At 34.0% G+C, this 27,228-nt stretch overlaps 6 protein-coding genes across 6 annotated transcripts; 2 read left to right on the top strand and 4 right to left on the bottom strand.

Moving 5' to 3' along the window:
• Positions 1–1,522: 1,522 nt before the first annotated feature.
• LOC102585470 (charged multivesicular body protein 5-like) lies at positions 1,523–5,553 on the bottom strand. The gene is made up of 7 exons (XM_006345818.2): positions 5,344–5,553; positions 4,217–4,368; positions 3,387–3,480; positions 2,609–2,680; positions 2,368–2,479; positions 2,139–2,290; positions 1,523–1,770 (listed from the first exon to the last, which is right to left on the bottom strand). The coding sequence occupies exons 1-7, from the start codon at positions 5,410–5,412 to the stop codon at positions 1,720–1,722; spliced, it is 702 nt and encodes a 233-aa protein (XP_006345880.1). The 5' UTR covers positions 5,413–5,553; the 3' UTR covers positions 1,523–1,719.
• An 868-nt stretch (positions 5,554–6,421) lies between these two features.
• LOC102585141 (apoptosis-inducing factor homolog B-like) lies at positions 6,422–9,751 on the bottom strand. Its single transcript, XM_006345817.1, has 4 exons — positions 9,604–9,751; positions 8,300–8,556; positions 7,579–8,024; positions 6,422–6,743 (listed from the first exon to the last, which is right to left on the bottom strand). The coding sequence occupies exons 1-4, from the start codon at positions 9,714–9,716 to the stop codon at positions 6,477–6,479; spliced, it is 1,083 nt and encodes a 360-aa protein (XP_006345879.1). The 5' UTR covers positions 9,717–9,751; the 3' UTR covers positions 6,422–6,476.
• Positions 9,752–10,727: 976 nt separating this feature from the next.
• Positions 10,728–12,128, bottom strand: LOC102584825 (uncharacterized). The gene is made up of 3 exons (XM_006345816.2): positions 11,930–12,128; positions 11,549–11,595; positions 10,728–11,047 (listed from the first exon to the last, which is right to left on the bottom strand). The coding sequence occupies exons 1-3, from the start codon at positions 12,108–12,110 to the stop codon at positions 10,916–10,918; spliced, it is 360 nt and encodes a 119-aa protein (XP_006345878.1). The 5' UTR covers positions 12,111–12,128; the 3' UTR covers positions 10,728–10,915.
• Positions 12,129–13,113: 985 nt separating this feature from the next.
• LOC102595749 (probable LRR receptor-like serine/threonine-protein kinase At1g34110) lies at positions 13,114–16,200 on the top strand. The gene has a single exon (XM_006345942.1). It carries the CDS (start codon positions 13,114–13,116, stop codon positions 16,198–16,200), a length of 3,087 nt encoding a protein of 1,028 aa, XP_006346004.1.
• Positions 16,201–16,958: 758 nt separating this feature from the next.
• LOC102584495 (LRR receptor-like serine/threonine-protein kinase GSO1) lies at positions 16,959–20,036 on the bottom strand. Its single transcript, XM_006345815.2, has one exon. It carries the CDS (start codon positions 20,034–20,036, stop codon positions 16,959–16,961), a length of 3,078 nt encoding a protein of 1,025 aa, XP_006345877.1.
• A 1,664-nt stretch (positions 20,037–21,700) lies between these two features.
• Positions 21,701–25,188, top strand: LOC102595423 (uncharacterized). The gene is made up of 3 exons (XM_006345941.2): positions 21,701–23,455; positions 23,793–24,385; positions 24,850–25,188. The coding sequence occupies exons 1-3, from the start codon at positions 21,855–21,857 to the stop codon at positions 25,179–25,181; spliced, it is 2,526 nt and encodes an 841-aa protein (XP_006346003.1). The 5' UTR covers positions 21,701–21,854; the 3' UTR covers positions 25,182–25,188.
• The last annotated feature ends 2,040 nt before the right edge of the window (positions 25,189–27,228 follow it).

The raw sequence follows: 27,228 nt of genomic DNA, 5'->3' as shown, positions 1-27,228 counted from the left end.
CAAGCCACTCCATGTCTTCTCCTTTCTTAATCCATTTTAATTACTCTTTTTAAAATTTCCATATTTTATTTTATATTTTTTAATATATATACACTAAAGTTGGAAAAAAAAGTAATATGATACTAATTTAGGTCCAGAAATTTTCAATTCATTTTACCTTCTTCTGATTATAAACTAATACTAATATTTTGTTTATATTTTATATATATTATAAATTTAATGTATTTATAAGGAGTAACTACTCATAATTCATAACTCTTCAATTTCTACTCTTAATAATATCTACAACTCCCACAATTTTTATGTTCATAACCCCCAAACTTTAATTTGTAATGCCTTATTGTATTCCCCTATTTTTTTCCTATATATACTCATGTTTTGTTCATGAATACTCTCAAAGTTAGTCTTTCTTTTCTTCATCACTTTTGAGTTGTATTTTATAACTTGTAACACAAAAGGAATATATGAAGATAAGAAATATTTTATCTCAAGTCTATCTTTTCATTTTTATGTAGTTAGTTATGCTTTCATAATTGAATGTGTTTTTTACGTATTCGTTATACTTCTCCAAGCAAGTATATATACATGATCAATAAAGAAAATCTTCATGACAATGATATTGAGGTAATTTTGATAGTAGTAGTAATATTTTAAATGCATTATTTTTGTATGGTTGGTCGAAAAGTTAATCTTATTTAACAATTACATAGTTGAGTTTGATTATAATATTTGTTAGATTTCAAGTAATCATGAATTTTGATTGTTAGTACACTCATTATTATTTTTTTGCAAATGTATTGTATAGTATATATTTCTTTCTTCTTTTTCATATAATTATTTTTGAATTGGTATAATTGAAATAAAAATATTATAAATATCATACATATTATATTATGGATCTACTTGTAAAGGGAAGGCCTAGAAAACTTTTTGAAGCATATATAGAAATTATTTTTGCTAGAAATTTTCTTACTTTTAACTTGTAATAGTAGTTTTGTTACACCTATTGATCATGTTATTTAAAAAAATTTATTTCAAAAAAGAAATAAATGTCTACATAGAAGATTATAGTCCACAAAAGATAAGAGAAAATCTTTTAAAAAATTATATCTTCAATTCAATATAGTAGATTATTGTTTCAAAATTAACCTCTAATATTCCATTTACCTTGCCACTTAATATATCAGTTTTTGTTTAACAAATAATATTGTACATATTGAAGAAAAATGAAAAACAAAACTATATATTGTATTCAAGATGAAAACAAATATCTATATTATCTTCATTGCCCTAATATGAATGTATATAAATATTACATACCACTTCATTTTAAAATAAGAAACTATCATATATATATATATATATATATATATAATAATTTCACTAGTATAAAAAAGAAAAAGAAAAACGGATACAGAGAGGGAGAAAATGGAGAAATTGAGGAAAAGATCAAGAAAAATAATTATAAATTGGAAAAGGGAGGTGCATATGGGCTGTTGTACGGGTAGAAACACACGTGAAGTTTATTTTTTAATGGGCCAAGATTAGTTTTATAGTACTATTTGCAATTCAATTTGTACAACTTTTTAATGCAGTCTTCGTCCAACAAAGTGTCATTTATTTATAAAATAAAATAAATAAATAAGGGTAAAGTAATTAGCAGCATCAAGGTTTAAGAAACCAAAATTCTGCACACAATGTTTAAACCCCAAAACTCTCCTAACCGCGAAGTGATGCGCGAGGGACAGCAGGTAAGCCTAGTTCATCAGCCTGTGCATCACAAGTCGATAAAAGGTGTCAAAGTTAGTTATATGTTAAATGAAGAAATACGAATATGACAGTATTAGAAAGCACCGCGAGAGAGATTTGGGACTGAGATGTTATATTTGAGCCCTGCACCATGCAGACTACACCTGGTATTTAAGTGGAGAAGGGCAGCTCATTATCCCCCGAATCTCAAAGGATGAGGTTGGTCCTAAGGGTGAGACCCCGGACAGATTCTCAGTCATCAAAATAAAAGATACATGATGTAAGATATGTAAAATACATATAATAATCAACTATCCCTTGTATATGTAGAAAAACTACATGTTTAACAGAAAAGAGGTCGATTAGTTTTCAGGTCTAATTGACAATACCTGCGCATTAGCTCTACCAGCTGGCATTGACGCGTGTCCCATTGGTGCTGATGGCATGTTAAGCTCTGAATCCAGATCTGGTTCCTTGTCAGGTTGTAGGTATGAAGGGACACCTTCTTCAAACTCCATGTCCGCTTCCAGAGCATCAAGCTCTGATAAAGAAGTAAGGTTAAATGCACAACAAACATGTTTTCACTAGAATATTCAAATGTACAAGAACTAATCTTACCACCCATGAGCTCTTCTTCATCAACGTCGTCAGGCACACCGTAGCTTCTCCCAAGAGTTTCTTGAATTTCATTGCTTACATCCATCAGGTCTGTCATTTCATCTTGTAGGTTCTATATAGCATAAGAGTATCACATCACAACATGGATAAACTTCATAGCCGTAGTTGTAAATAGAAAAGGAAGAGATTAAACTCAGGGAAGCTTAAAAGAAAAACTTAAATGGTAATGGAGAATACATACATCTACGTCTTGAATGCTCACAGTTTTCATCATTCCTTTTAATTCTTTATTTGCTGACTTCATTGCTGCCATCTGAAGAAACATAGTCAAGTTAATAATGGAAAATTCCACTCTAAACAAATGAAACCCATTGCTCAAATGTGCCTTCAACACAAACATTTGAACTAAGATGGAAGCAATTGGAGAATAAGAAACTCTAGGGGAGACAAATAGAAATCCCTTCTTCATGACAATTTGGTTGTCCTCCTACCTCTAGGGAGGTAGGCAGCAGGTTCCCATCAGGTTACCGAATACGCTTCGCTTGACAAGCCTTGAGCTGTGCCCAATGGAGCGCTACCAAGAAAAAGACACTTCACCATGAATTTGATATAACCAAAAATGTCTGATAAGCGCAGAAACTCCTAAGCTCAATATCAAAGTGCTGGATGATGGCCAGGAAATAGTATAAGATCTATTTTTCTCCTCCCGAAAATAAAATTCAGTCAAACTTCAGAGGAAAGGCAACTTATTTCAAGGAGCATGCACTATTATTAAAAAAATGATGCTGCATGATATAACAAGAATGGCATAGATGAACTTCAAGCACAAACAGTTTTTAGACTTGTGGATCTGTGGAATGTCAAAACCGACCGTGGTTAAGTTCTGCGTTAGGGGGATTGCAGATAAGAATTACCCATTCAAGCAGTTAATTAACAATTCCACAAATAAGACAACATTTTGTTATTGTGAAAAAGGTAACTGGTGCAAACGAATGGATTCCATTTAACATTTAACATACTGTTTGCTGAGCATCTTTGATTCCCTCAGCAGCAAATGAGACTTGGTCTAAGTTGTATGTCTGATTGTAGAGCATGTCCCGCTGGCCTTCATACCTGTTGATTATTCATCGGATAACTTATGCATTTTTCAGAACAATATGTTAATACATGACCTAAGACTATAAAACAAGCAAAAGAAGAAAGAGAAATATACTAAATAGTGTTTGAGAATGTAATTTCTACCTCAAACATGAAAGTGAAAAATAATAGCCCATCTAAGTATAAGAGTGCACCAATGGTAAGGATTACTGGTCAATGAAGTTGGCGCAAAGACTACAAACACTAGGTGATTTCTTTCTATCCCCTAAGTCTTGGGGCAGAGTTGCCCGGTACCTATGTTGGTGGGAGGTATCAGGTACTCGGTGGAATAGTCAAGGTGCGCTCAAGTTCGGCTGAACACCTCCATCATCAAAAAAGGAAGAAAAAAAAAGGATGCATTAAAGTATATTGTATATAGATTTATGGCCTGGCACTGCCTACTTTTGCTTCAGATATGATAACAACAATTAATCCACTGTTTCTGTTTCTCATAACATGATAACAACAAAGGATCCCCAAATATGTATCTTTTCATGTTATTCATGTGTGTGTGGGTGTGTGTATGTGCGAGAGAGAAATAGAGAGAGAGAGAGAGAACTGTTAAATTGAGTTCAATTATTTCATCTCAGAACTTAAACTAATTGACTTTCACATGTTAGTAGACACTCATCACAAGTAATTGAACTTGATAATTTGACAAGCCACTTTAAGCCTCATTAAACTCAAGGTAATGGCATATAATTTAACTCACATTCTCTTTTGCTTCAACACTCTCATAGCTCGAGCTTTTACTGCCTCCTGAGCTGGACCTGGTCGAGTCTTCTTTAGCTGTTCCTTGTACCTTGCAAGTTCAGCATCAAGCTTCTTGATTTTCTCTTCCACTGACTCACCTCTTTTATTGATCTGGACAATTAAGAAGCAATCAAAAGGATCAGAGATTACTCGTGCAAACAACCAATAGTAATCACTAAACTTCAGAGAGCTAAAAATAAAAAAAATATTCCAGGTTAATTAACTGGAAACCATACAAGCAGCCATCTTCATTATACTACAAAAGATTTGCCTCAATTTACTTTCCACTAATACTATTTTTGAAGTCTAGCAATCTGTCTTTGAGTACTATTTTTTGCAACATTTTCCGTAACAATCCTACTTTTTATCTAGTATCTAAATTATTGATAAAAATTCCGTAAAATATATTACGGATCTCAAGCTTGAGTTTACATATTGAGCGCAACACGAGGACTTCCCATGACAGCAGAGGTAGACAGAGTAATAGATGTGTCTGAAAAAATCACTAAAATTTTACAAAAATTAAATTCTGAACCCTTAATTTCAAAAGTTTAATGAGTTCAGAGCTAAAATCCTAGATTAACTTCTGCATGACACACATCCTCCTCCTCCTCCTAACTAATACTATCGATCGAGCTCATTTAACTTCAGAATCCTGATGCAATCTGAATTCAGATGTACTAGTACTGGTATAACCATCCTCCAAACCCACCATTCCTTAAGGACAGAGGGAGCTCAATTGTTAGGAAACTGCAGAAAACATGAACTTTTACCTCATCGAAACAGCCATACAAAACAAATGAACCAAAAAAAAGGAAGAGAAATTGCATTTCTATGCATAGCTTAGCAGAAAACATTGGAAAAAAAAATACCCAGTTCAAACAGTACCAAAATTCCAACAGAAATGGCAGTGTCTGCATAATTTAGCAGAAAACATTCCAAAAATTCTAGCAAAGCAGCTACACAACACATTGGAACTAAAAAAACAAACAAAAACCCAAAAAAACGAAGAGAATTGCAATTTGTTTGCATAATTTAGCAGTATTTAAACTATAGATCTAGTTTGTTGGGAGAAAAAAAAATTACCCTATCGGAAGCATCTTGAACAGATGGAGCAGGTTGTGTTTCCTTCTTAATGCCGAAAACTCTCTTCATCTCCTCAATCTTCTTCTTCGTCGGTCACAAAATTCTAGGGTTTCTGGTTCAATCGGAGTTCAATTTGGTACTTTTCTAACAAAATGATCTGTTGTGTTTTGTCTCGAAAAAGTTAAACATGCTAGTGAAACTTTTTCAGTTTCCAACCATAAAAATATTTTTTTTTTTGAAATAAAGGTTAAAAATACATTTGAATTTACACTTTTCTTTTTGCGTTTTTTATTTGAACTATCATCCATTATTTATTAAATCACATAATAAAATCAATTAGACCAAGTGTTTGGATATAATCACTAAAAGGCGTGTGATAATGTCTATGAGGCGGCTAACTCATTAATTTCGAGGTACGTTTTGATAAATAATTAATAATAGTTCAAGTCGAAAATGTAACCACATGATATTTTCAAATAGAAAACTCATAAAAAGATGATATTTCAAGTGTTTTTTTTCTCTTACCATTATCCTTTTTTTTTTAAAAAATGCCATTTGGCACTATTTGTAACAAAAAATGAGATTGCATAGCATGCACCATCAGATACTAGTGATACTTCATGTTTTTTTTTTTAAAAAAATAAATCATTATCTCTATTTTATTCCTTTGCTTTTCACCGCTTCGATTTGATATTTGCTTTGAGGTTCGATTATTCAAATTCGCCCTCGAAATTCTCTCTTTAGAGAAAGACGACTAAGAACGAATTTGAGATTTTTAGTATTAAAATCCACAAGATGTGCGAACAATATTAAACTCGTACCCAAAATTATATATTTATGAGGGGGAAAGAACCACTTAAGATTAGTGCAAGAATGATACACACAAATCGAGAAATGGTCCAAATTCTTAAAAATACTTTTACTAAATATAGATAAATGACGTTCCTTTTGAAGTAAACTGAAAAAAGAAAGTAAAAACACGTGAATTGAAACGGAGTAATTCGATACAAACATTTCCTCAGGTAACACATTTTTTTACACAAAAAGCAGAAGAATTATGTACAAGAAACACATGAAGAGAAGAAGAAGGTCCATCTAACTGAATATGAAGGAACTAGCTAAAGAACACATGTTTATTGAAGTTCAGATAGCAAACCAAGTTGCTTTCGAGTCCTCCCAACGAATAAATCTCCAGATTTTATCATCCCTGGAAGGCGTCCAATACACGATAAACAGTAAAACTGTGCTACAGCTTCTTTTTTGCCTAGAGCGATTAACGACAATGGTAAAGCAGGTTTATATACATTCAAGTTGTTATCGTTAGCGTTCTTCATTAACAATCTTATGTTCTTGGCAGTTATCCCCGCGTGTCTTTGAGCCAAATATCCTAGTTTAAGTTCCTGCATTTTCAACGATACTAAGTAAGAACGTCTTGTGATGAAATGTACAAACATGATATATAAGAACAAATGCAAGTCATTGGCATTTTAAGTTGTTTACTCGTAGTAAACCATCAGGACCTTCACAAGATAGGGGTAAGGCTACGTACACACCACCCTCGTGGGATAACACTGGATATGCATACATGGTAGATCTTGGACCAATGGTTTTTCTGATCCATTTCGTGAGTGTACACGTTTAAACAAAGGTATGTGTAAGGGAAAAAAACTGAAGTCTTTTGTCAGGTGAGTTGGATCCTCCAACAGCTATGCATTTTCGGAGGATCTGACACAGGTGTGGTAGCATTTTTGGAGGTCCGAGCAACATAGGTCTTCTGCATAATGCAGAATAGCATCAGGGTCTTAACGAGTGAGGTTTCTAGAGTTTAGTCAGCTTTTTAACCAGTGAGGTTTCTGAGGCAGTAAGGGACATGAAATTTCAGTTTCCTTATCATAATATATAGGTAGAGAGGTTGTTTCCAAAGGTCCTCGACTCAAGTGCAGCAGATCAATGTAGTTATGAAAAGGAAAAACAACAGTGAAGAAAACATAACAACTAACAATGAAAGGAGTGCAGCGCATTCAGAAAAGGAACAGTAACAACAACAAAATAGTGCGATAACTGAAAACACAACAAACAACAAATGATGGTAGATATCAAAAGCGAGAAACTACAAGAATAAGACTAATACTACGACAGACACCACCAAGTCTAAACCGCGTTAGCAAGATCTAATTGTTCAAATATGAGTTTTCAAAACCAAAAGGTACTAGAGATAGTTCGAAGAGTACTTACAGGGATATCAGTAATATCTCCAATACCAAAGACATTGCTTCGACCCTTGACCTTCAAATCAGAATCAACCATCAACCTTCCATGAATATCCAAACTACCTTTCAAGACGGTTTCTTTTAGCCACCCTGAACCTATCGGCTTTCCAATGCAAATGAAATGGCATTCAGCATCTATAGTTTGTCCACCAGATGTTTTGTAAACACCGTCTTTTGCAGAATTTACATCGACAGATTGCCCCAATATGATCTCAACCTTCCTTGATTTTAGCCAATGCACTACCTTATTGCTAGCACTTTCTCCTATAAATTCCAACAACATTGATCCCCTATGCACAATCGTCACCTTCTTATCGGGATAATCCACAGCAATTTCAGCAGCCAGTTCCACTCCTGTTTGTCCTCCCCCGATTATTAATATGGAGCTGGCAGATTTAATCTTTTGATGATCTGTAAACCAATAAAAATTAGTAGAAATGAAGCTATTGATGAGTACGGTTACTCTGTCCACCACGGCTAGAACAAATAGAAAGAAATCATCTACTGTTTTTTTGTCTCTATTGATATCTGTCCACCGGAGAAAGTGTATAATTTCACTAGTAAAGTCCCTCGGGAAGGTATACAACAACTACAACTCAACCACAAACTATTTGAGTAGCAAAGGTTTTAAAAAATAAAAGATTATAATGCAAACTACGAGTATATCGATTGATCCATGATGCTACCTGTTTGGTATTGAGAAAACTTCTCATCTTTCGTGTAAGCACCAGTTTCCGAGTGACCAGTAGCAATAACAGCAAAATCATACGCAACTTTGTCGCCTTTTGCAGTTACAACCTCTGTATCCGTGATGTTAGCAGCAGCAGATGTAATGACATTTCCATGGGGAAGGTATTCGGAGTGACTAAAGACGGCTCGTTTTGCAAATGAAGGATCACACATTGACCTTAATGCAGCCCAAGGAATCTCAAAATACTCCTTCCTGTTCATATTTTTCGTATTCTGTTAATTAAAACACACTACAAATAATAAATCCTTGTAACATCTTAATGAAAACAGCTAATAAGTGCTTCCATCGCATAATTGATTACATAATAAGCTATCCGTTAAGAAAATGGACCTTGGACCTAACTCATGAGGCGATTGCCAAAGACAGACCATATAAGGAGACAACAACATGTAACACTCCCTTCCCTAGAACCCCACGACTGGATATATAGAGCGTGAACAACATAATATGTGAACCTTAATAGGGTAATCAAGAATATGAATAGGTCTGACTCTGATACAACGTTCAAAAATGGATATTAAGCTTAACGCAAATCCCAAAAGTTCGGTCATGAGATGATGATTATCCATACATATATTAGAAAACAACAACAATCCATTCTCTCAATCAATGGTATCAACTACGCCTCAATCTCAAACTATCTATAATCGGCCATTTAACTAATGATAGAACGACTCAGGCTTATAGTCTAGTTGTACCCGTAGGAGCCTCCGATACAATAGGTGTAGGTTCAATTTCCACGATCCCTTCTCCCACCCCCCATTTAATGAAGAAAAGAAAAAACAAAACAAAGTGCTTTGCGAACCATGAGAGTCAAATTCCAGCAAAGGCAAAAACATTATTCTCTCTGTCCCAATCTATATGGACAGTTCAAATTTCGAGAGTCAAATTTCTTAACGTGAATTCGGACACATAATCTTTGAGTTAAATAAAATAAAATTCATATATTTGAAAACTACATAAGTCAATGATGAACAATTATTCAAAATACTCAAAAGACATAAAACAATCATAGTCAAAGAGAAACTCGTTTGACTCTCGAAATTCTAAAGGTGCCACATAAATAAGGACCGAATTAAGGAGTAAGCGATTCCTTCTCATCCATCCAAACCTTGATGAACAGAGTTACCCATTACCTATACTTATGCAACACAACATGTACTCGTGATGCGTACAAGCTGACCCAGACACCACGATTATCAAAATTTTTATAACAAATTCATAAAAAAAAAAACTCACATATCAATGAGGGTAACATTGGCTTCATCTTGAAGACTCCTTGCAATAAGAGATCCAGCAACTCCACCTCCAATCACCACTACTCTTTTCTTCTCTCCCTCGGAATCCGCCATGGCTCAATTCGACAATGCAGCATAAAAAAACTAAACAACACAATTCCCCTAATACCCAAATGATCTCTACATAGGTACATACAAAGAGGGAACAATCTTGAAAAAATTTCAATTTTTTTTTATGGATTTGTTCTTATGAAAACTTGTTTGTATTAAAAAGAAAAAAAATGGTTATCGGCGATAGCTATCGCCGATAACACCACAACTGCTTTGTCCTAAAAGGGGGGACTGAAGGATTGGGAAGACGATGAATAAATAGAGTTATAATAATAATTATAATAAAGGTAAAACAAAATGTGAATGGTGAAGAGTAGAGAAAGGGAGCTCTGTTTTTTGTTTTGTTTTGTGCATGGCAGGTTTTGCTTATTTTTAGGAAAAAAATGATTGAAAATATTACACATAAGTTTATATATATGTTAATAAGGATAAGTCTTGTCTTTAAATGATGACATAATACGTAAATGTACTCTTTAACATGGTCTTATCTGATATGATATTTATGCTCTGTAACTTTGGTGTGCATAACTAGTCAGTTAAACTTGTACATTTTTGATTACTCTATTGTGTAATTTAATCATCTCGGTTTCTCTTTGATGTCGATTAAGTTCATTTTTTTAAATTAAAACATCATATAGGAATTGTATTGTTATATATTATGTCTCATTTGATCCTTCATTTGTATCGATATACTCATGTTTAACGTGTGATAAGGGTGTCAAAATTTTGAGCTATTTTTTACAAACGTACTTAATTCCATGCAATTGTATTGGATATTGACAATCAAATCTGTCTATAACAACGTTATTTGTTCGGATAGTTTTTGGTTCTATAGCGAAATGTCGTTATAGAGATCACATATAACATAACATAACATAACATGGAAAATTGGTTCTACAAGAACTCATCGATCACTATAGTGAAATGTTATTAGAGAATATGACTATTATAGAAATGTCCGAGCAACATAGTCTCTATCACCAACATAGTGGAAATGTGAAGTATGAGAAAAAGTAGGCGAATAAATAGACATTCTTCCAATATTTTTAAGTACTTTTTTTGTCCACATTGACCAAAGTAGTATACACAATTCATTGGAAAAGTAAATAAATGCGTACACTCTAGCCTTTTCAGACTTCACTTTGTGAGATTACGCTGGATATATTGTTGGTTTATATGCCTTCAAAACAAGGTTGACAAATTCATTTGTTTTTTTCAAGCCAATCAAGAATGCCTTGCTCTGATTCAGTGAGTTCCTCTTTCTTATCCTTCAAATTGCCTTCTAAGTAGCCAAAATAGTCTCTGTAATTGCGTTTGTAGTAACTATCCAATCTCTAAATAAAAGAAGAAAAAAAAGGTAAAATCAATAAATAATACTCCACAAAAAAGTAAAATTAATAAATTGGAAGCTAGCCCCTAGATTTGGTGGCGCAATACGTGATGTGTGAGTTAGAAATTGTATATAGTAGACAATGGTTGATATTAATGTGGAGAAGACTAGAAAGGTGTGTCAACTATTCATCGAGTTTTGAACTGTGTACCATTGGTCCTCGTGGATTCTTGGGTATCAAAAAAATAATAATAACTTGAAACTTATATATCGATGTGAAGTACTCTACATTATCAGTGTGTATAAGTAAAATCCTTTTAAAAAACAAAGAATTTGTACACTATCCGTATATTATAACTTCGTGTAGCAAATTATTGCTTTAGTTCCCCGTCATTAATCCCATTTTTCTTACGAACAGTTAGTTATATATCTTTTCGGTGACCGAATAGTATAAAATGACATTTACATTGTCAGCGCATAAAAGTTAAACTCAGAATATTTTTACCTCCTTATCATTCTTGGTCTTGTTCTCTTCTGACTTCTTGAGATATCCTATAACAAGAAGAAGAATACAAACATTAATTATTTGCAATTTTTGTGATAAAAATTAATTGTGATTGAAAAAATATAATGAAATACTTCCTCCATTTCAATTTGTTTGTTTTATCTTTTCTTTTAGTCCATTTAAAAATATGTATTTTTTTCTTTTTTGGTAATTCTTTAATTTATACTTTTTACATGACATATTAAATGATATTTTGGTACATTCTCCATATCTTTAGTTTATTAAACGTCATGTTTACTTTTTTAAACTCCGTGTCAAATCGAAATCAGACAAACAAATTGAATCAGAAGGTACGAAGAATGTGAAATCAAGAAAACATACTCTTAAGAAGCTCAGTTTGAGAATCATTGACTTGAACAATTGCAATAATTGTTGAAAATAGAAGCTCTCTTCTTCCTTGCCATGTCTCTTTTTTTGTTTTCACTCTAATTTCTTTGGTATTAATTGCTTGCACATAAAATCTTGAAAAAAAATATGTACAATTTCCAGCATTTAGGGCCATGGAGAAGACAAAGTTAATTATTTACTGAAATAAATTAAAAGAACATTTTAAAAGGTTGCTATAGAAGCTAAAATCTTATCTTTTTGAAATATCTACAAAATGTGTGGACCCTTATGGGAAAATGTCAACCATAAGTTTGTTTTAGGAATATTATTATATATAGCAATGTATATAGTAGGAATATTTTCTTGATTCTTGTTGATTTTTTCTTGGATGATGGTGGTTTCTTGATCAACTTGTGCGGCTCTCAACTACTCCATTGAATCAATGTTTAGTAATTCTGTCTCTCGAATTAGTAGCCATACGACGATATTCTACATTACTTATTCACAAAAACTTGTATTTTTATACTTTCATATAAAACTTTATTTTAATAATATTGATATTGTTGTACAAATTATATACTACATAATTCAACATACACATCCTAGTAAATGAGTAATCACAAGAAGTAAAAGTTGCACACTTGTAAAAGGCATGAAAAATGACCAAACATAGTTTTCAACACCAATGACATTAAACTTTGATGAATCACCTTCATTGGTTTGGTTCAGACGATATCCAATCATCTTGACTTCGACAAATAAGTCAGTATATGACGATTCACAAAAACTTGTACTTTTATTGTGGCATTGAAATGATCAAACATGGTTTCAACACTAATATCACATAAAATGATATATATATATATATATATATATATATATATATATATATATATACAAAAACAAGTATGCCACCTTTTCAAAGATGTGATAGAGGAATTTGTCAAAGTCAACCAATAACCTCATTAACATGAAAATGAAGAACCTTGCAAACACTCTTTTTTTTCATTAAACAAAGTTTCTGGAGAACTCAATAAGATTATTATAATTTGAAGTTATTGACTTTATAATGCAATCATTTTCAATTAAGTAGTTGAAGTCTACACAAAATAATGCCTCTTTTTTCATAAGTATGTTAATACTAGACAATTTAGGATATTGTTCATCATATTGAAGTCATGAGGCTAATGAAAGTTTTCATTATATTTGCTACTCTATTTTTCCATTTTTCGATCGTTTATAGCTGCCTTGAAGGAGAAAGAGAAGCTCTAATGAGCTTCAAGTCCTTGTTGACTGATCCATCTAATCGGTTATCGTCATGGAAAGATGAAAGCTGTTGCAATTGGAAAGGGATCAAATGCTCGAGTGAAGGTCGTGTTGTAGTTGTGAATCTTCGGAATGTTAATCCAGAGGAAGTCTTCATCAATAGCAATAAGGAAGTTGTTTCAAGTTCTAACAACATATCTGATTTTACCCTCAAAGGGACTATATCTCCTCTGCTCTTTACTCTTGATGATCTGCAATATCTTGACTTGAGTTTCAACAACTTCATGTATTCAAAGTTACCAGTTGAGATATCAAACTTAACAAAGTTGACTTATCTCAATCTGTCAAATGCTATGTTTCAAGATACCATCACTACACAATTCTCAAATCTTACATCTCTAAGGTATCTTGATCTTTCGTGTGCTAATTTAGTACTCGATTTATCTACTGTTACTATTAGCTTGACATTACCACCAAAGTTGGATTTTGGCTCATTGTTATCTTTTATAAGCTATGGTTATTTGTCTAGTCCAAATCTAAGGTGGTTAGAAGGACTTCGACGTCTAAGATATCTAGTATTGACAGGTGTTGATCTATCAAAGGCCTCGGAATCATTTCATTGGGCTAAACCAATATCAAGTCTTTCAAATCTCATGTCACTTGAATTGTCTAGCTGCAACATTTCAGGAAGAATTCCAATAGAGCAATTGATTAACCTTACTAGTCTTTCTACTCTAGATATGCGTTCTAATGTTCTAACATCCACGATACCTGATATGATATCGAATCTCACAACCCTCTCAGCTCTTAATTTTCATGGCAACGATTTAGATGGTCATATCCCTTACCTTCCTCAACTCGAAAGACTTTCTGTTTCTAGCAATCCTGCTATGACCATAGATCTTGTTTCAATGTTTTCAGCCCCATGGCCAAAGTTGACATTTCTTGACATAAGCTTCACTCGGGTAGGTGGACCGATTCCTCCTTCTTTAAGCAACTCAACTTTATTATCCTATTTCCAAGCTGATGGATGCTCGATCCAAGGGTCGATACCTTCTTCCATTACAAAACTTCAGAAATTAAGTACATTGATGCTCAATAACAATGATATCACAGGTCAACTTCCTGTTTCCATGTCCAGTTTAGTAAGCCTTCAATACTTATCTTTGATCCAGAATAGCTTACAAGGGTATATTCCAAATTCGATTTGTCAAGTCCCCTCCCTGGAGTACCTGAATTTAGAATGGAACGATCTAACAGGACGTCTTCCCTCGTGCATACTTCAGCTTCCTAAGCTTTCATTTCTTTATGTTCAGATGAATAACCTTAATGGTAATATGCCACTGTCATTGCTCCAGAAGTCTAGATTGGACTTTATCAGTTTCGGAGTTAGTGGATTGTCCGTGGAACTCGATGATCAAGATCAATCCTTTGTGCAAACTTTCCAGCCCATAATTTTGGAATTTACATCTTGCAACATGAGAGGAGAAATCCCGGAGTTCTTTTCAAATCTAACGAGTCTCGAAATTTTGATTTTGGCTAACAACAGTCTATCAGGAGCCATACCATACTGGTTGTTCAATCTCCCATCCCTCTCTGTACTAGATTTGTCAATGAATAACTTCAAGGGAGTTATACCTCCAATGATTCAGATGAAATCTTCTCGTTTTCCAACGCTAGTAAATTTAGCCAGAAACAAACTTGAAGGTCCTATTCCTACTCAGCTCGAGAATGTTAATGTCATCGATTTGTCATTTAACAATTTCGTAGGCTCAATTCCAACACAGATAGGGGAAGTTCATGGTATCAGGTCCATATCATTATCAGGAAACAAAATCCATGGTCCAATACCTGGATCATTTTGCCAAGCGACTAACGTTCTCCAGGTTCTTGATCTCACTAATAACAGCTTGTCAGGCACCATTCGACGTAATTTGGGGAACTGCAAATCTCTCATTTACCTTGGTCTTGGAAAAAACAAGCTCAGTGGAAGTGTTCCGAAAGAACTTGAATGCGTTACAAGCCTTCGTTACCTTGGCCTGAATGGAAATGAGTTTGAAGGTTCTTTTCCAACAGTGATTGAAAAGTTTAAAGATTTGGAGATTCTGAACTTGGCAGGTAATAGATTTGAAGGAAGGATACCAAAGTTCATCGGTGAGCTACACAGCCTCCGTATACTCATGCTTGCATCAAACTCTTTCAATGAGTCTATACCGGAAGGGGTAATGAAGTTGGAAAATCTACAATATATTGGTTTATCCAGGAACAATCTGTCCGGTCCCATTCCCGAGAATCTTGATGGCTTGAAAATGATGATGAAAACACAAAATCAAACAACCATCTTAGGCTATTTTTACTCCCTCAAGTTCACTGGTGCTCAGCTAGAAATTGTCACCAAAGGACAGATACATTGGCTTGAAACAGTGTATTCCTACAACACTGGATTCGACGTCTCAAGCAATGCTCTTACTGGTAAAATCCCTGAGAAAATTGGCCTTTTAAGTGGAATACCATTCCTGAATCTCTCACATAATAATCTAACCGGGGTGATCCCAACGACTATTGGCGAAATGATTTCCCTCGAGTCGTTGGATCTCAGCTATAACCAATTAACAGGTGAAATTCCAGTAACATTGGCACCCTTGGATTTTCTTGCATATCTTAACTTGTCTTATAACAATTTGAGCGGACGGATTCCAAGAAATCCACATTTTGACACTTTATATCAAGACGGAACAGCATATATCGGAAACAAATACCTATGTGGTACTCCTGATGGGATGAACTGCAGTAACAATGGTCCCTCTATCATCACTGAAACTACAGAGAACGGATACGATCAAGAAAATGTCCTGTTTGTTTTAGTTATATTCTCGGGATTTGTAACAGGAGTTGCTGGTGTATTTCTGCTGTTACATTTGATAGATGAGAATTGGAGGAACAGGTATTGGAGTGCAGTAGACAGAATTGTGTTGAAAATAGTGAACTGTAAACTATGATATGTATATATATAAACATACTAGTGAACTGTAAACTATGATATGTATATATATAAACATACTAGTGAACTGTAAACTATGATATGTATATATATAAACATACTAGTGAACTGTAAACTATGATATGTATATATATAAACATACTAGTGAACTGTAAACTATGATATGTATATATATAAACATACTAGTGAACTGTAAACTATGATATGTATATATATAAACATACTAGTGAACTGTAAACTATGATATGTATATATATAAACATACTAAATTTCTGCAATAGAATACAAATAGCAATGACAGCAGTCTTTTGAGTCCAATTTCACCATGCATATGCCAATGCACACTCATAACTGTAACGTCTAACAAGCAAAGTGTCGGGACTCAAACCCCATGCCTTATCATCTTAAGATGCTGGATCTCTCACTCTCACATCATCATCATATCGTCATGGTGCATTGGGACTCAGAAATAATGATATGGTATCAGGTCCATATCATTATTAATCACTGCATAAATAATCCTTAACATTATAACCTCCGCATAACTAGCATGTAAATCATACCACATCTACCAACAAAGGTCATAGTGGAGTGGAAAATCCCCCTTCATCCTTGCGAATATAGATTTAGTCGCCCCTGATGTGAGTATCGGATACCAGAGGAAACCAGAAAAAATGAATCAAACCACTTCATATAGTATTAGATGAGTATACAATAGAGAAAAAAACATTGTTTACAACTTTTGTTCATGATACACTATTTTACTATTTTTAACACAATTCTGTCTATTGCCCTCCAGTATTTGTTCCTCCAATTGTCCTTCATCAAATATAAGAGCAAAAACAATCCAGAAATGCCTGTTACATAGCCAAAAAATATAACTAGAACAAACAGGACATTTTCTTGATCGTATTCGTTCTCTGTAGTTTCAGTGATGATAGAGGGACCATTGTTACTGCAGTTCATCCCATCAGGAGTACCACATAGGTATTTGTTTCCGATATATGCTGCTCCGTCTTGATACAAAGTGTCGAAATGTGGATTCCTTGGAACCCGTCCGCTCAAATTGTTGTAGGACATGCTGAGATGTTGGAGAAAATCTAACAATGCCAATGTCACTGGAATTTCACCTCTGAAATGGTTGTAGCTAAGATCCAACGACTCGAGTGAAATCATATCGCCGATAGTCTTTGGGATCAGTCCAAAAAGATTGTTATGTGAGAGATTCAGGAATGGGATTCCACTTAAAAGGCCAATTTTTTCAGGGATTTTACCAGTAAGAGCATTGCTCGAGACGTCGAATCCAGTGTTGTAGGAATACACTGTTTCAAGCCAATGTATCTGTCCTTTGGTGACTATTTCTAGCTGTGCACCAGTGAACTTGAGGGAGTAAACATAACCTAAGATGGTTGCCTCATTTTTCCTTTTCGTCATCATTTTCAAGCCATCGAGATTCTCAGGAATGGGACCGGACAGATTGTTCCTGGACAAACCGATATATTGTAGATTTTCCAACTTCATTAGCCCTTCTGGGATAGATTCATTGAAAATGTTCGATGAAAGAACGAGTATACGGAGGCTGTGTAGCTCACCGATGAACTTTGGTATCGGTCCTTCAAATCTATTGCCTGCCAAGTTCAGAATCTCCAAATCTTGAAAGTTTTCAATCATTTTTGGAAAAGATCCTTCTAGCTGATTTCCATTCAGGTCAAGGTAACGAAGACTTGTAACGCGTTCAAGTTCTTTTGGAACACTTCCAGTGAGCTTGTTTTGTCCAAGATTAAGGTAAATGAGAGACTTGCAGTTTCCCAAATTACGTCGAATGGTGCCTGACAAGCTATTATTAGAGAGATCAAGAACCTGGAGAATGTTAGTCGCTTGGCAAAATGATTCAGGTATTAGACCATGAATTGTGTTTCCGGATAAAGATATGGACCTGATACCGGGAACTTCTCCTATCCGTGATGGAATCAAGCCTACGAAATTGTTAAGTGACAGATCGATGACGTTAACATTCTCGAGCTGAGAAGGGAGAGGACCTTGAAGTTTGTTTCTGGCTAAATTTACTATTGTTGGGAAATGAGAAGATTTCAGCTGAATCATTGGAGGTATTATTCCCCTGAAGTTATTCATAGGCAAAGATAGTATAGAGAGGGAAGGGAGATTGAACAACCAGTGTGGTATGGCGCCCGATAGACTGTTGTTAGCGAAATTCAAAACCACGAGGCTTGTAAAATTCGAAAAGAAATCCGGGATTTCTCCTCTCATGTTGCAAGATGTGAAATCCAAAATCTTGGGCTGGAACGTTTGCACGAAGAGTTGATCTTGATCATTGATTTCCAATGACAATCCACTAGTTCCTAAACTAATTTCATCTAATCTAGACTTTCGGAACAAAGACAATGGCATATTACCATTCAGTCTATTCCTCTGAATATAAAGAGATGAAAGCTTAGGAAGCTGAAGTATGCACAACGGAAGATGTCCTGTTAGATCGTTCCATTCTAAATTCAGGTACTTGAGGGAGGCGATTTGACAGATCGAAATGGGTATGTGACCTTCTAATCTGTTCTGAGACATAGATAAGTATTGAAGGCTTACTAAACTGGACATGGATACAGGAAGTTGGCCTGTGATATCGTTGTCATTCAGCATCAGTACACTTAATTTCTTAAGTTTTGTGACAGAAGAAGGTATCGACCCTTGAATCGAGCATCCATCAGCTCGGAAAAAGGACAATGAAGTTGAGTTGCTTAAAGAAGGAGGAATCATTCCAGCTACATGAACGAAGCTTATGTCAAGAAATGTCAACTGTGGCCATGGAGCAGAAAACATTGAAACAAGATCTATGGTCATAGCAGGATTGCCAGAAACAGAAAGTTCTTTGAGTTGAGGAATGTAAGAGATATGACCATCTAAATCATTGCTACTAAAATCAAGAATCGAGAGGGTACTGAGGTTCGATAGAAGATCAGGTATCGAGGATGTTAGAACGTTAGAACTCATATCTAGAGTAGCAAGATTAGTAAGGTTAAGTAATTGCCCTATCAGAATTCTTCCTGAAATGTTGCAGCTGGACAAATGAAGTGACATGAGATTTGAGAGGCTTGATATTGGTTTAGCCCAATGAAATGATTCGGACGCCTTTGATAGATCAACACCAGTCAATACTAGATATCTGAGACGTCGGAGTCCTTGTAACCACCTAAGATTTGGACTAGATAAATAACCGTAGCTTATAAAAGATAACAATGAGCCAAACTCCAACTTCAGTGGAAATGTCAAGCTAACAGAAACAGAAGAAAAATCAGGTACTAAATTAGCACACGAAAGATCAAGAGACCTTAGATATGTAAGGTTTGTGAATTGCATGGTGATGAAATCTTGAAACATGGCATTCGACAGATTGAGATAAGTCAACTTTGTTAAGTTCGATATCTCAACAGGTAACTTTGAGTACATGAAGTTGTTGAAACTCAGGTCGAGATGTCGCATATGGTCAAGAGTAAAGAGCAATGGAGATATAGTACCTTTAAGAGAAAAATCGGACGTGTTTTTAGAATTTGTAACAACTTCCTTATTGATATTGATCATGACTTCAACGGGATTAGGATTCCGAAGGTTGACAACTACAACATGACCTGAACTCGAGCACTTGATTCCTTTCCAATTGCAACAATTTCTGTCTTGCCATGAAGATAACCGGTTAGAAGGATCAGTCAGCAAGGATTTGAAGCTTAACAGAGCTGCTCTTTCTGTTTCATGACAGCTATAAATGATCGAAAAATGGTAAAATAGAGCAGAAAATATAATAAAATCTTTCTTTAACCACATGACTTCAAGATGATGAACAATATACTAAAGTTGTCCAAGTGTTAAAGGTTTAAATACAAGTTTTATGCTTGTTTCCTAAAATGTCTTCATGAATAAAAATAACATTATTTTCGTGTAATTTTCTATGTTTAGTACCAATAATTTTCAAATTGTTTGAAGAGAAGATAGATGACTTTGACAAATAACATATTACTCTACCAAATCTCTTATAGGTTTGAAAAATTAACATATCTATGTCTGAAAACTATGTGTTACTAATTTCTATATCTTTTACCACTGTGTAACTATGACTTTTTATTAGTGCTTCTATACACACTGAATTTTTAACATAAATCATATACTTAGTGCCTTTAACTTTCATCGAACGAACCAACTAGACATGTCTACTAATCATCATAAACATATCTGAAATCATGAAGTATGGCGTATGATCCTCATACATAGCGCGAAAATCATACATAAACTTGTATACGAGCAATCACAGATGATTCATGAGTGAACAATGGTTGTACTGCTTTGTTCTTATTGTATCAGCATCTCTTAAATTATGATCTTACGCGGTTGCACATGAAAAAAGAGAGTAAAGGAAAGATCAAAAGAATACAAACTATATGGAAGTAAAACAAAAGTACATCAAGAAATATAAAGACATTAACTTTTGGAGAATATTTAACTAATCATCCAAAGAATTCTTTGTTCTTTATTCTTGAGTCATGAAGGAGCTAGAGAGAACAGATTGTACTGAGGCGGAGCCAAGTAGGGACGAGGGGGTTCACCTAATCAATCTCCTTTGGCGGAAAATTATATTGTTCGTAATACATGGTTAAATTTTTTTATGTATATATATAGTAGATGTTGAACCCTTTTTGGCTTCTTCGTGTGTTTACTTCTTCATATTTTAAAACCCCTTAGTGAAAATCGTGGCTCGATAATTGATTGTACTTGCAATATAGTAGGAAGCTTGAACTAGAAAAAAAATACATTTTCCAATTCCTTCAACAGACAGACAGTCTTCTTCTCTCCTTTAAGCTTTTTCTTTTCTCTTTTCCTATATCCCCTTTCTCTTTTTCACCAAAGTTCTTATGGAGTATTAATAGTGTATTTTAATTTGTTGAACCGCGTAACTTGTCATATTTTCAAGGTTACAAATCTTACTTCTTATGGATTATTACAAAAAAATATACTTACTTATTAGCACAATATAATTTTTCAACCAAGGGGGGCTCTGCTCTTGTAGACGATTGTCAAATAAGTATCGACCAACACAAATGGTGTAACAACTGCTCCAATGTGTCCAATATGGGCGCGATGACTTTTTTGCTTACGTTGTCAGTATATCAAAGTAATATAAAACCACATCATTTTCATGAAGGTTTCAGTGGGAAATATTAACTTCTATCTAGATATATGTTCACTAACCGCTTAAACTAAAAATAGCTGGCGGATGTATAGTATAAATAGCCACTCATGTGTATAACGGTGTATAACATATGTATACTGGCTAGAAAAAGTAAAAGTGAACGCGGTCGGATCCCTATAATCATATCTTATAACTACTTTTCCATAAAAGATAGGCAGTCTAGTTTCCTTTTATCACTTATAAAAGCCAAAAAGATAGGAGAGACAATTTAGCTTTGCTTCACATGCTTTCACACTTTCTCATACAAAACCAACAACCACAAGAAAAGCACAAAGCCTTAAAAACTCCTATTAATTCCCTTCACTTCTATCACTTACCACAAAACACACAACTAAAAAACACTACTTCTCTTCGAAATCTATACTTATCGATCTTTGATCTTTCGAAAAAGAGTGAAAATGACGACTAATGTTAGTTTCCAACAAGCACTAACTGTTGAATCTTCAAGTATAGTGAAACAAGCTTTGAACTTAGCTAAAAGAAGAGGACATTCACATGTAACTCCTCTTCATGTAGCAAGTGCAATGTTAGTTTCCTCTTCGTCTACGCTTTTAAGAAAAGCTTGTTTTCAAACAAATTCTCATCCAATTCAGTACAAAGCCCTTGAACTTTGCTTCAATGTAGCACTCAATAGGCTTCCTACCTCTGCATCTAATCCGATTCTCGAGCCTCATGTTCACCCTCCTTTTCTTTCTAATGCCTTAGTTGCTGCATTTAAGAGGGCACAAGCCTATCAACGTCGCGGTTCAGTAGAGAATCAGCAACAACAACAGCACCTCAAAGTAGAAATTGACCAGCTGGTTATTTCAATTCTTGATGATCCTAGTGTTAGCAGAGTTATGAGTGAAGCTGGTTTTTCTAGCATCCAACTAAAAACCAATGTAGAACACGCTATTTCTTCCGAAAATAGCACAAAACAGATGGTCATAGCATCAGGAAACAACCTCAAGTTGTCACTATGCAAATCAGGTGATGATCCCAGTGTTAGCCAAGTCATGAGGGAAGCCGGTTTTTCTAGCATCCAACTAAAAACCAATGTAGAACACGCTATTTCTTCCGAAAATAGCACAAAACAGATGGTCATAGCATCAGGAAACAACCTCAAGTTGTCACTATGCAAATCAGGTGATGATCCCAGTGTTAGCCAAGTCATGAGGGAAGCCGGTTTTTCTAGCATCCAACTAAAAACCAATGTAGAACACGCTATTTCTTCCGAAAATAGCACAAAACAGATGGTCATAGCATCAGGAAACAACCTCAAGTTGTCACTATGCAAATCAGGTGATGATCCCAGTGTTAGCCAAGTCATGAGGGAAGCCGGTTTTTCTAGCATCCAACTAAAAACCAATGTAGAACACGCTATTTCTTCGGAGATTTCTTGCAAAAATAGCGCAAAATCGATGGTTCTACCACCAGGAGATAACCTCAAATTGTCACTAGGCAAATCAAGTGATGATCAAATCAAGAATGATGATGTGATGAGTGTTATAGAAACAATGATGAACAAGAAAAGGAGAAACACAGTTATTGTAGCAGAGTGTTTAGCTAATGCTGAAGGGGTTGTTAGAGGAGTTGTCGATAAGTTCGATAAAGGAGAAGTATCATCACACATGAAACATGTTCAGTTCATAAGTGTTCCACTTTCTACACTGAGAAATGTCTCGAAAGAAGAATTCGATGCCAAGATTAGAGAGCTAAGGATTTTACTAAAAAGCTGTATACACAGAGGGGTTGTTTTATATTTAGGTGATCTTGAATGGATATCTGAGTTTTGGACTAAAGTACACAATGAGCAAAAAAACAACTACATGATATTGGAGCTTAGTCGATTGTTATGTGGCGAAATGAGTGAAAACGGAAGGCTATGGCTTATGGGAATTGCTAGTTTTCCGACTTATACGAAATGTAAAACTGGCTGTCCTTCTCTACAGACTCTTTGGGATCTTCATCCTCTTACACTCCCGGATGTCAGCTTGGATCTCAACCTTAACCTCGAAAGGTATATATTTCCTTAACATTTCTACTTATTTACTGTTCTATAACGGTGGTGTTCTGACTAGCTTGTGCGTCTTTACCACTTCATCGGCTAGGCCACACCCTTGGGCTATGCTACTTGGACTCTTCAAAAATGACGACAGGTGTGTGTTGGATCCTCCAAAAGTCGTGCATCTTTTGAGGATCTAACACAAGTCCGGCATCATTTTTTTGGAGAGTCTGAACAACATAGCCGGAAAGTACACAATTTTCCATTATTACTTTATATTCAAGTTATTTCTTCAAACTATATAATTGACTAATCATCTATTTAATCGATATTTGCACTAATTTCCTTGCAGTTCTGTCCACAAGCATGATCATAACTTTATAGACAAAGGCTTTTTTAGTCCATCTTCATCATCTCCTTGTTCCTCTACTTCGATTTCTTCTTCATCGAAGAAAGAACATCAATTCTTGAATACAAAGCCTGAACTTCTATCGAATCCCAATTCGATTCCTAATTCAGCTTCATCAAGTGAAGCAAGTGGACATATTGAGCACTTAGAGCTATGTTGCTCTGACTCTCCAGAAATGTTGTTGCACTCGTGTCAGATCCTTCAGAAATGCACGCACTCATCAACATTTTTGAACAGTTCGAGCAACGTGAAGATTCTTTGCAAGGCATTGGAGGAAAAAGTTCCATGGCAAAAAGATATCATTCATGATATAGTAAGCACAATTCTTGAACGTAGACACAAAAAGGAAGAAACTTGGCTTTTGTTCTTAGGTGTTGATTCTCATGGCAAAGAGAAAATTTCAAAAGAGTTAGCTAAAATAATCTTTGGCTCTCAAGATTGTTTCATTTCCATTGGATTAAGTACATTTTCATCATCAACAAGAACAGATTCAACTGATCAAGAAGTCAATAACAAAAGATCTCGAGACGAGCAAGGTATAGTACTGTTGAACTGTCTGACCGTCTCATCGTTACAAAAAAAAAAACTTTTATTTACTTGATTATATTATGTTTCGACTTCTCCTATCCCCATTCACACCCCTACTCTCAATGCACTTTCATTACTTACCGCCTGTTTGGCCAAACTTCTAAAATTTACTTATTTTGAAAAACACTTTTTGTGAGAAGTAACTTCTGGAGTATAGTAACAGTTTGTGTTTGGTTAATCAATCTGAAAGTTACTTTTATCGATGCTAGAGTAACAATTTGTGCTTGAAAGCCGCTAAACCCTAAAAGTTTGGTCAAACACCTCAACGTTCTAAAATAAGCATTTTAAACTTTCTAGAAGTTTGACCAAACAAGTTATTAAACATGTTATGTCTCAACACACACCGGCCCTGACTTTGTGGACCTGAGTGGTGGCAGACTTATAATTACTTAATTATATTATGTCTCAACAGGTCGGAGTTATCTCGAGAGATTTACAAATGCAATTCAAGAAAATCCAAGGAGAGTGTTCTTCATGGAAGATATGGATCAAGTTGATTCTTTTTCACAAAAGGGTATTCAAAAAGCTATTGAAAGTGGAAAATTAACACTTCCTAATGGTGATTTAGTGTTAATTAAAGATTCTATAATCATTTTCAGCTGTGTAGAGTACTTTAGTTCAATTTCAAGAACATGTTTTCCTACAAATATTCAGAAATTTAGTGAAGAAAATAATGCTTCATTGGATTTGAATATTGCCATTGGAGAAAATAGGGATGAAAAACAAATTATGTTCAAGATTTGAGTAATTAATGTAAGAATGAAATGAAAAAAATTTCTTACTTTCCTTGTGGTATTTTGCATATTCTTATTAATTTTCGTAAGGTCATTCAGTTAATAGTTATTATTTCAAATAATTATTTGTTTTTCATTGTTATTGAAAAAAATTAGAATCGAAAAGAAATATGATTTTTTAAAGATAATAATAATCATATGAGAAATCAACATATCATACATTGACAACTTTAACAATATCAATGATCAGTATCGGTGAATATGATAGAATAGAGAAAGAAACTCCATTCATTAGTTAAAATAAAAAAATATTTATTATTTTTTCGATATTTTCTTACATTATCGATAGAACTCTCTCGTAGAAATATTTAAACAATATTTTTGATAATATTAATAGATATTATTTGAATTATTCTTTTTCGATTCATATCAACATTTAGTATAGAAGCAATTAGAAAAGGAAATTGTAATTTTTTTCTATTCCATAATATGGTCATTATCAGAATAAAGCATTTTGCTTTCAATTTATAATAATTACTATATGTGATTTTTGCATTAAAGTAAGTGAAACACTTTCTTGGATCTGATGCCAGTGCTCCTTTTCAAACTATGAGGCAAAAAGGAATTAATCAATGATATTAATTTAGAATCTTTATTTTGCTTTTTGTTCTTCTTTTTTGCTTTTATATACTCCCTTACTCTCAAATTATCTATTATAATTTTAAAAATTATTTATATCAAATTATCTATCATTTTAAAAGTTCTTACTTATCCTTTAAAGAAAGTGTAATAGTTTACTGATCTAGTTTTATGGCATCGAAAATATTGTATTGTGGCTCAAGTGATTTATCTAATTGTGATACCTTAAAAGTTGTTTCACTATGAGAAACAAATTTTTGTCCCATCGTGAATAAATAGAAAATATATGTCGTAAAATATAATGTTTCCATTCATTTTCCACCAAATAAGCTTACTGAAAAAAGGGCATGATGAGAAACAAATTCTTATTGAATAGTAGGAAGCTTCTTAATTTTTTCGTATGAAAACGTTATTATTTTTTCTTTTCTCATCGATTTAATTAAAAAATAATCAGAATAGTCACTCGACATTTTTTTAGTGAAAATATCTTTATTTTTTAGTAATGCCTTTTCAAGTATCATAACAAAACTTTTGTTAATAGGGGGGTTTTAAGTGACACCACTTTTTTAAAGAACGTATGAAGGAAAAATTCGATAGATAATTTGAAATGGGAGGAATAGTAATTAGTGAGTGATTTTTTTATTTGCATAAAAGTAAGTGAAACACTCTCTTGGATCTGATGCCACTCTTCTTTTTGTGCTTTTTATATAGCTTTTGATCTAATGTCTCTTTCAATATTCTCATTCTCATTCTCATGTTCAAATTATGAGTATTTGATTTAGACAGAGAGACCAAAAGAATCTAATTTATATTCATTGATATAAGATTAAAAAAAAACGTATATAATAATATGATAGTTACAATTTTTTCTTTCTATATTACATAAATTAATAGAAGCAAGAAAACTTAAAATTAAAAATTATCCACCTCATAAATAAACTGATAATGTAAATATATCTATATGATCTGTGCGTACAACTTCAGTTCTATATATACTATGTAATAAGCAGGGCCATCTTAACCCCTAGGCCACTAAAGCCATCGCTTGGGGCCCCATATATTTTGGGGGCCCCATTTAAAAAAAAATTACTTATATATATATTTTTTTAAAATAAAAATTATATGTACTATGAGTGTTATGATTTCTATCAAGGAAATTGCATATGAGATGAAAATAAACATGCATTTCTTAAGAAACAATTTAATGAAAATATGGATAGCGAAATCACAAAGTCCCTTGAAGAATCTTTTAGAGTTGATTGCTTTATATATGTAGAGTAGATAAACCTATTTTTTCACTTCAAAATCGATTTGAATCAATTGAAGCATATGAAAATATTTTTGATTCTTATTTAGTGGTAAAATATTGAGATCACTAGATGATGAGAATTTTAAAAAAATATTGTCTTAACCTTGAA

The sequence above is a fragment of the Solanum tuberosum genome, unplaced genomic scaffold (assembly GCF_000226075.1).
Source record: "Solanum tuberosum cultivar DM 1-3 516 R44 unplaced genomic scaffold, SolTub_3.0 scf00072, whole genome shotgun sequence".
Taxonomy (NCBI): domain Eukaryota; kingdom Viridiplantae; phylum Streptophyta; class Magnoliopsida; order Solanales; family Solanaceae; genus Solanum; species Solanum tuberosum.
This window is presented reverse-complemented; position numbering and strand designations above follow the sequence as displayed.

What these genes read in the sequence shown, in the direction of transcription:
- LOC102595423 (XM_006345941.2), top strand. Translation starts at nt 21,855, where the DNA reads ATGACGACTAATGTTAGTTTCCAACAAGCACTAACTGTTGAATCTTCA. An exon ending in CTCAACCTTAACCTCGAAAG is followed by an intron (nt 23,456 to 23,792) that starts GTATATATTTCC and finishes ATTTCCTTGCAG; the next exon opens with TTCTGTCCACAAGCATGATC. An exon ending in AAGATCTCGAGACGAGCAAG is followed by an intron (nt 24,386 to 24,849) that starts GTATAGTACTGT and finishes ATGTCTCAACAG; the next exon opens with GTCGGAGTTATCTCGAGAGA.
- LOC102585470 (XM_006345818.2), bottom strand. Translation starts at nt 5,412, where the DNA reads ATGAAGAGAGTTTTCGGCATTAAGAAGGAAACACAACCTGCTCCATCT. An exon ending in TTCAAGATGCTTCCGATAGG is followed by an intron (nt 4,369 to 5,343) that starts GTAATTTTTTTT and finishes TTAATTGTCCAG; the next exon opens with ATCAATAAAAGAGGTGAGTC. An exon ending in TGAAGAAGAGCTCATGGGTG is followed by an intron (nt 2,291 to 2,367) that starts GTAAGATTAGTT and finishes CTTCTTTATCAG; the next exon opens with AGCTTGATGCTCTGGAAGCG.
- LOC102585141 (XM_006345817.1), bottom strand. Translation starts at nt 9,716, where the DNA reads ATGGCGGATTCCGAGGGAGAGAAGAAAAGAGTAGTGGTGATTGGAGGT. An exon ending in AATGTTACCCTCATTGATAT is followed by an intron (nt 8,557 to 9,603) that starts GTGAGTTTTTTT and finishes AAATATGAACAG; the next exon opens with GAAGGAGTATTTTGAGATTC. An exon ending in GAGATATTACTGATATCCCT is followed by an intron (nt 6,744 to 7,578) that starts GTAAGTACTCTT and finishes TTGAAAATGCAG; the next exon opens with GAACTTAAACTAGGATATTT.
- LOC102595749 (XM_006345942.1), top strand. Translation starts at nt 13,114, where the DNA reads ATGAGGCTAATGAAAGTTTTCATTATATTTGCTACTCTATTTTTCCAT.
- LOC102584825 (XM_006345816.2), bottom strand. Translation starts at nt 12,110, where the DNA reads ATGGCCCTAAATGCTGGAAATTGTACATATTTTTTTTCAAGATTTTAT. An exon ending in TCAAACTGAGCTTCTTAAGA is followed by an intron (nt 11,596 to 11,929) that starts GTATGTTTTCTT and finishes TTCTTGTTATAG; the next exon opens with GATATCTCAAGAAGTCAGAA. An exon ending in AGACCAAGAATGATAAGGAG is followed by an intron (nt 11,048 to 11,548) that starts GTAAAAATATTC and finishes TCTTTTATTTAG; the next exon opens with AGATTGGATAGTTACTACAA.
- LOC102584495 (XM_006345815.2), bottom strand. Translation starts at nt 20,036, where the DNA reads ATGTGGTTAAAGAAAGATTTTATTATATTTTCTGCTCTATTTTACCAT.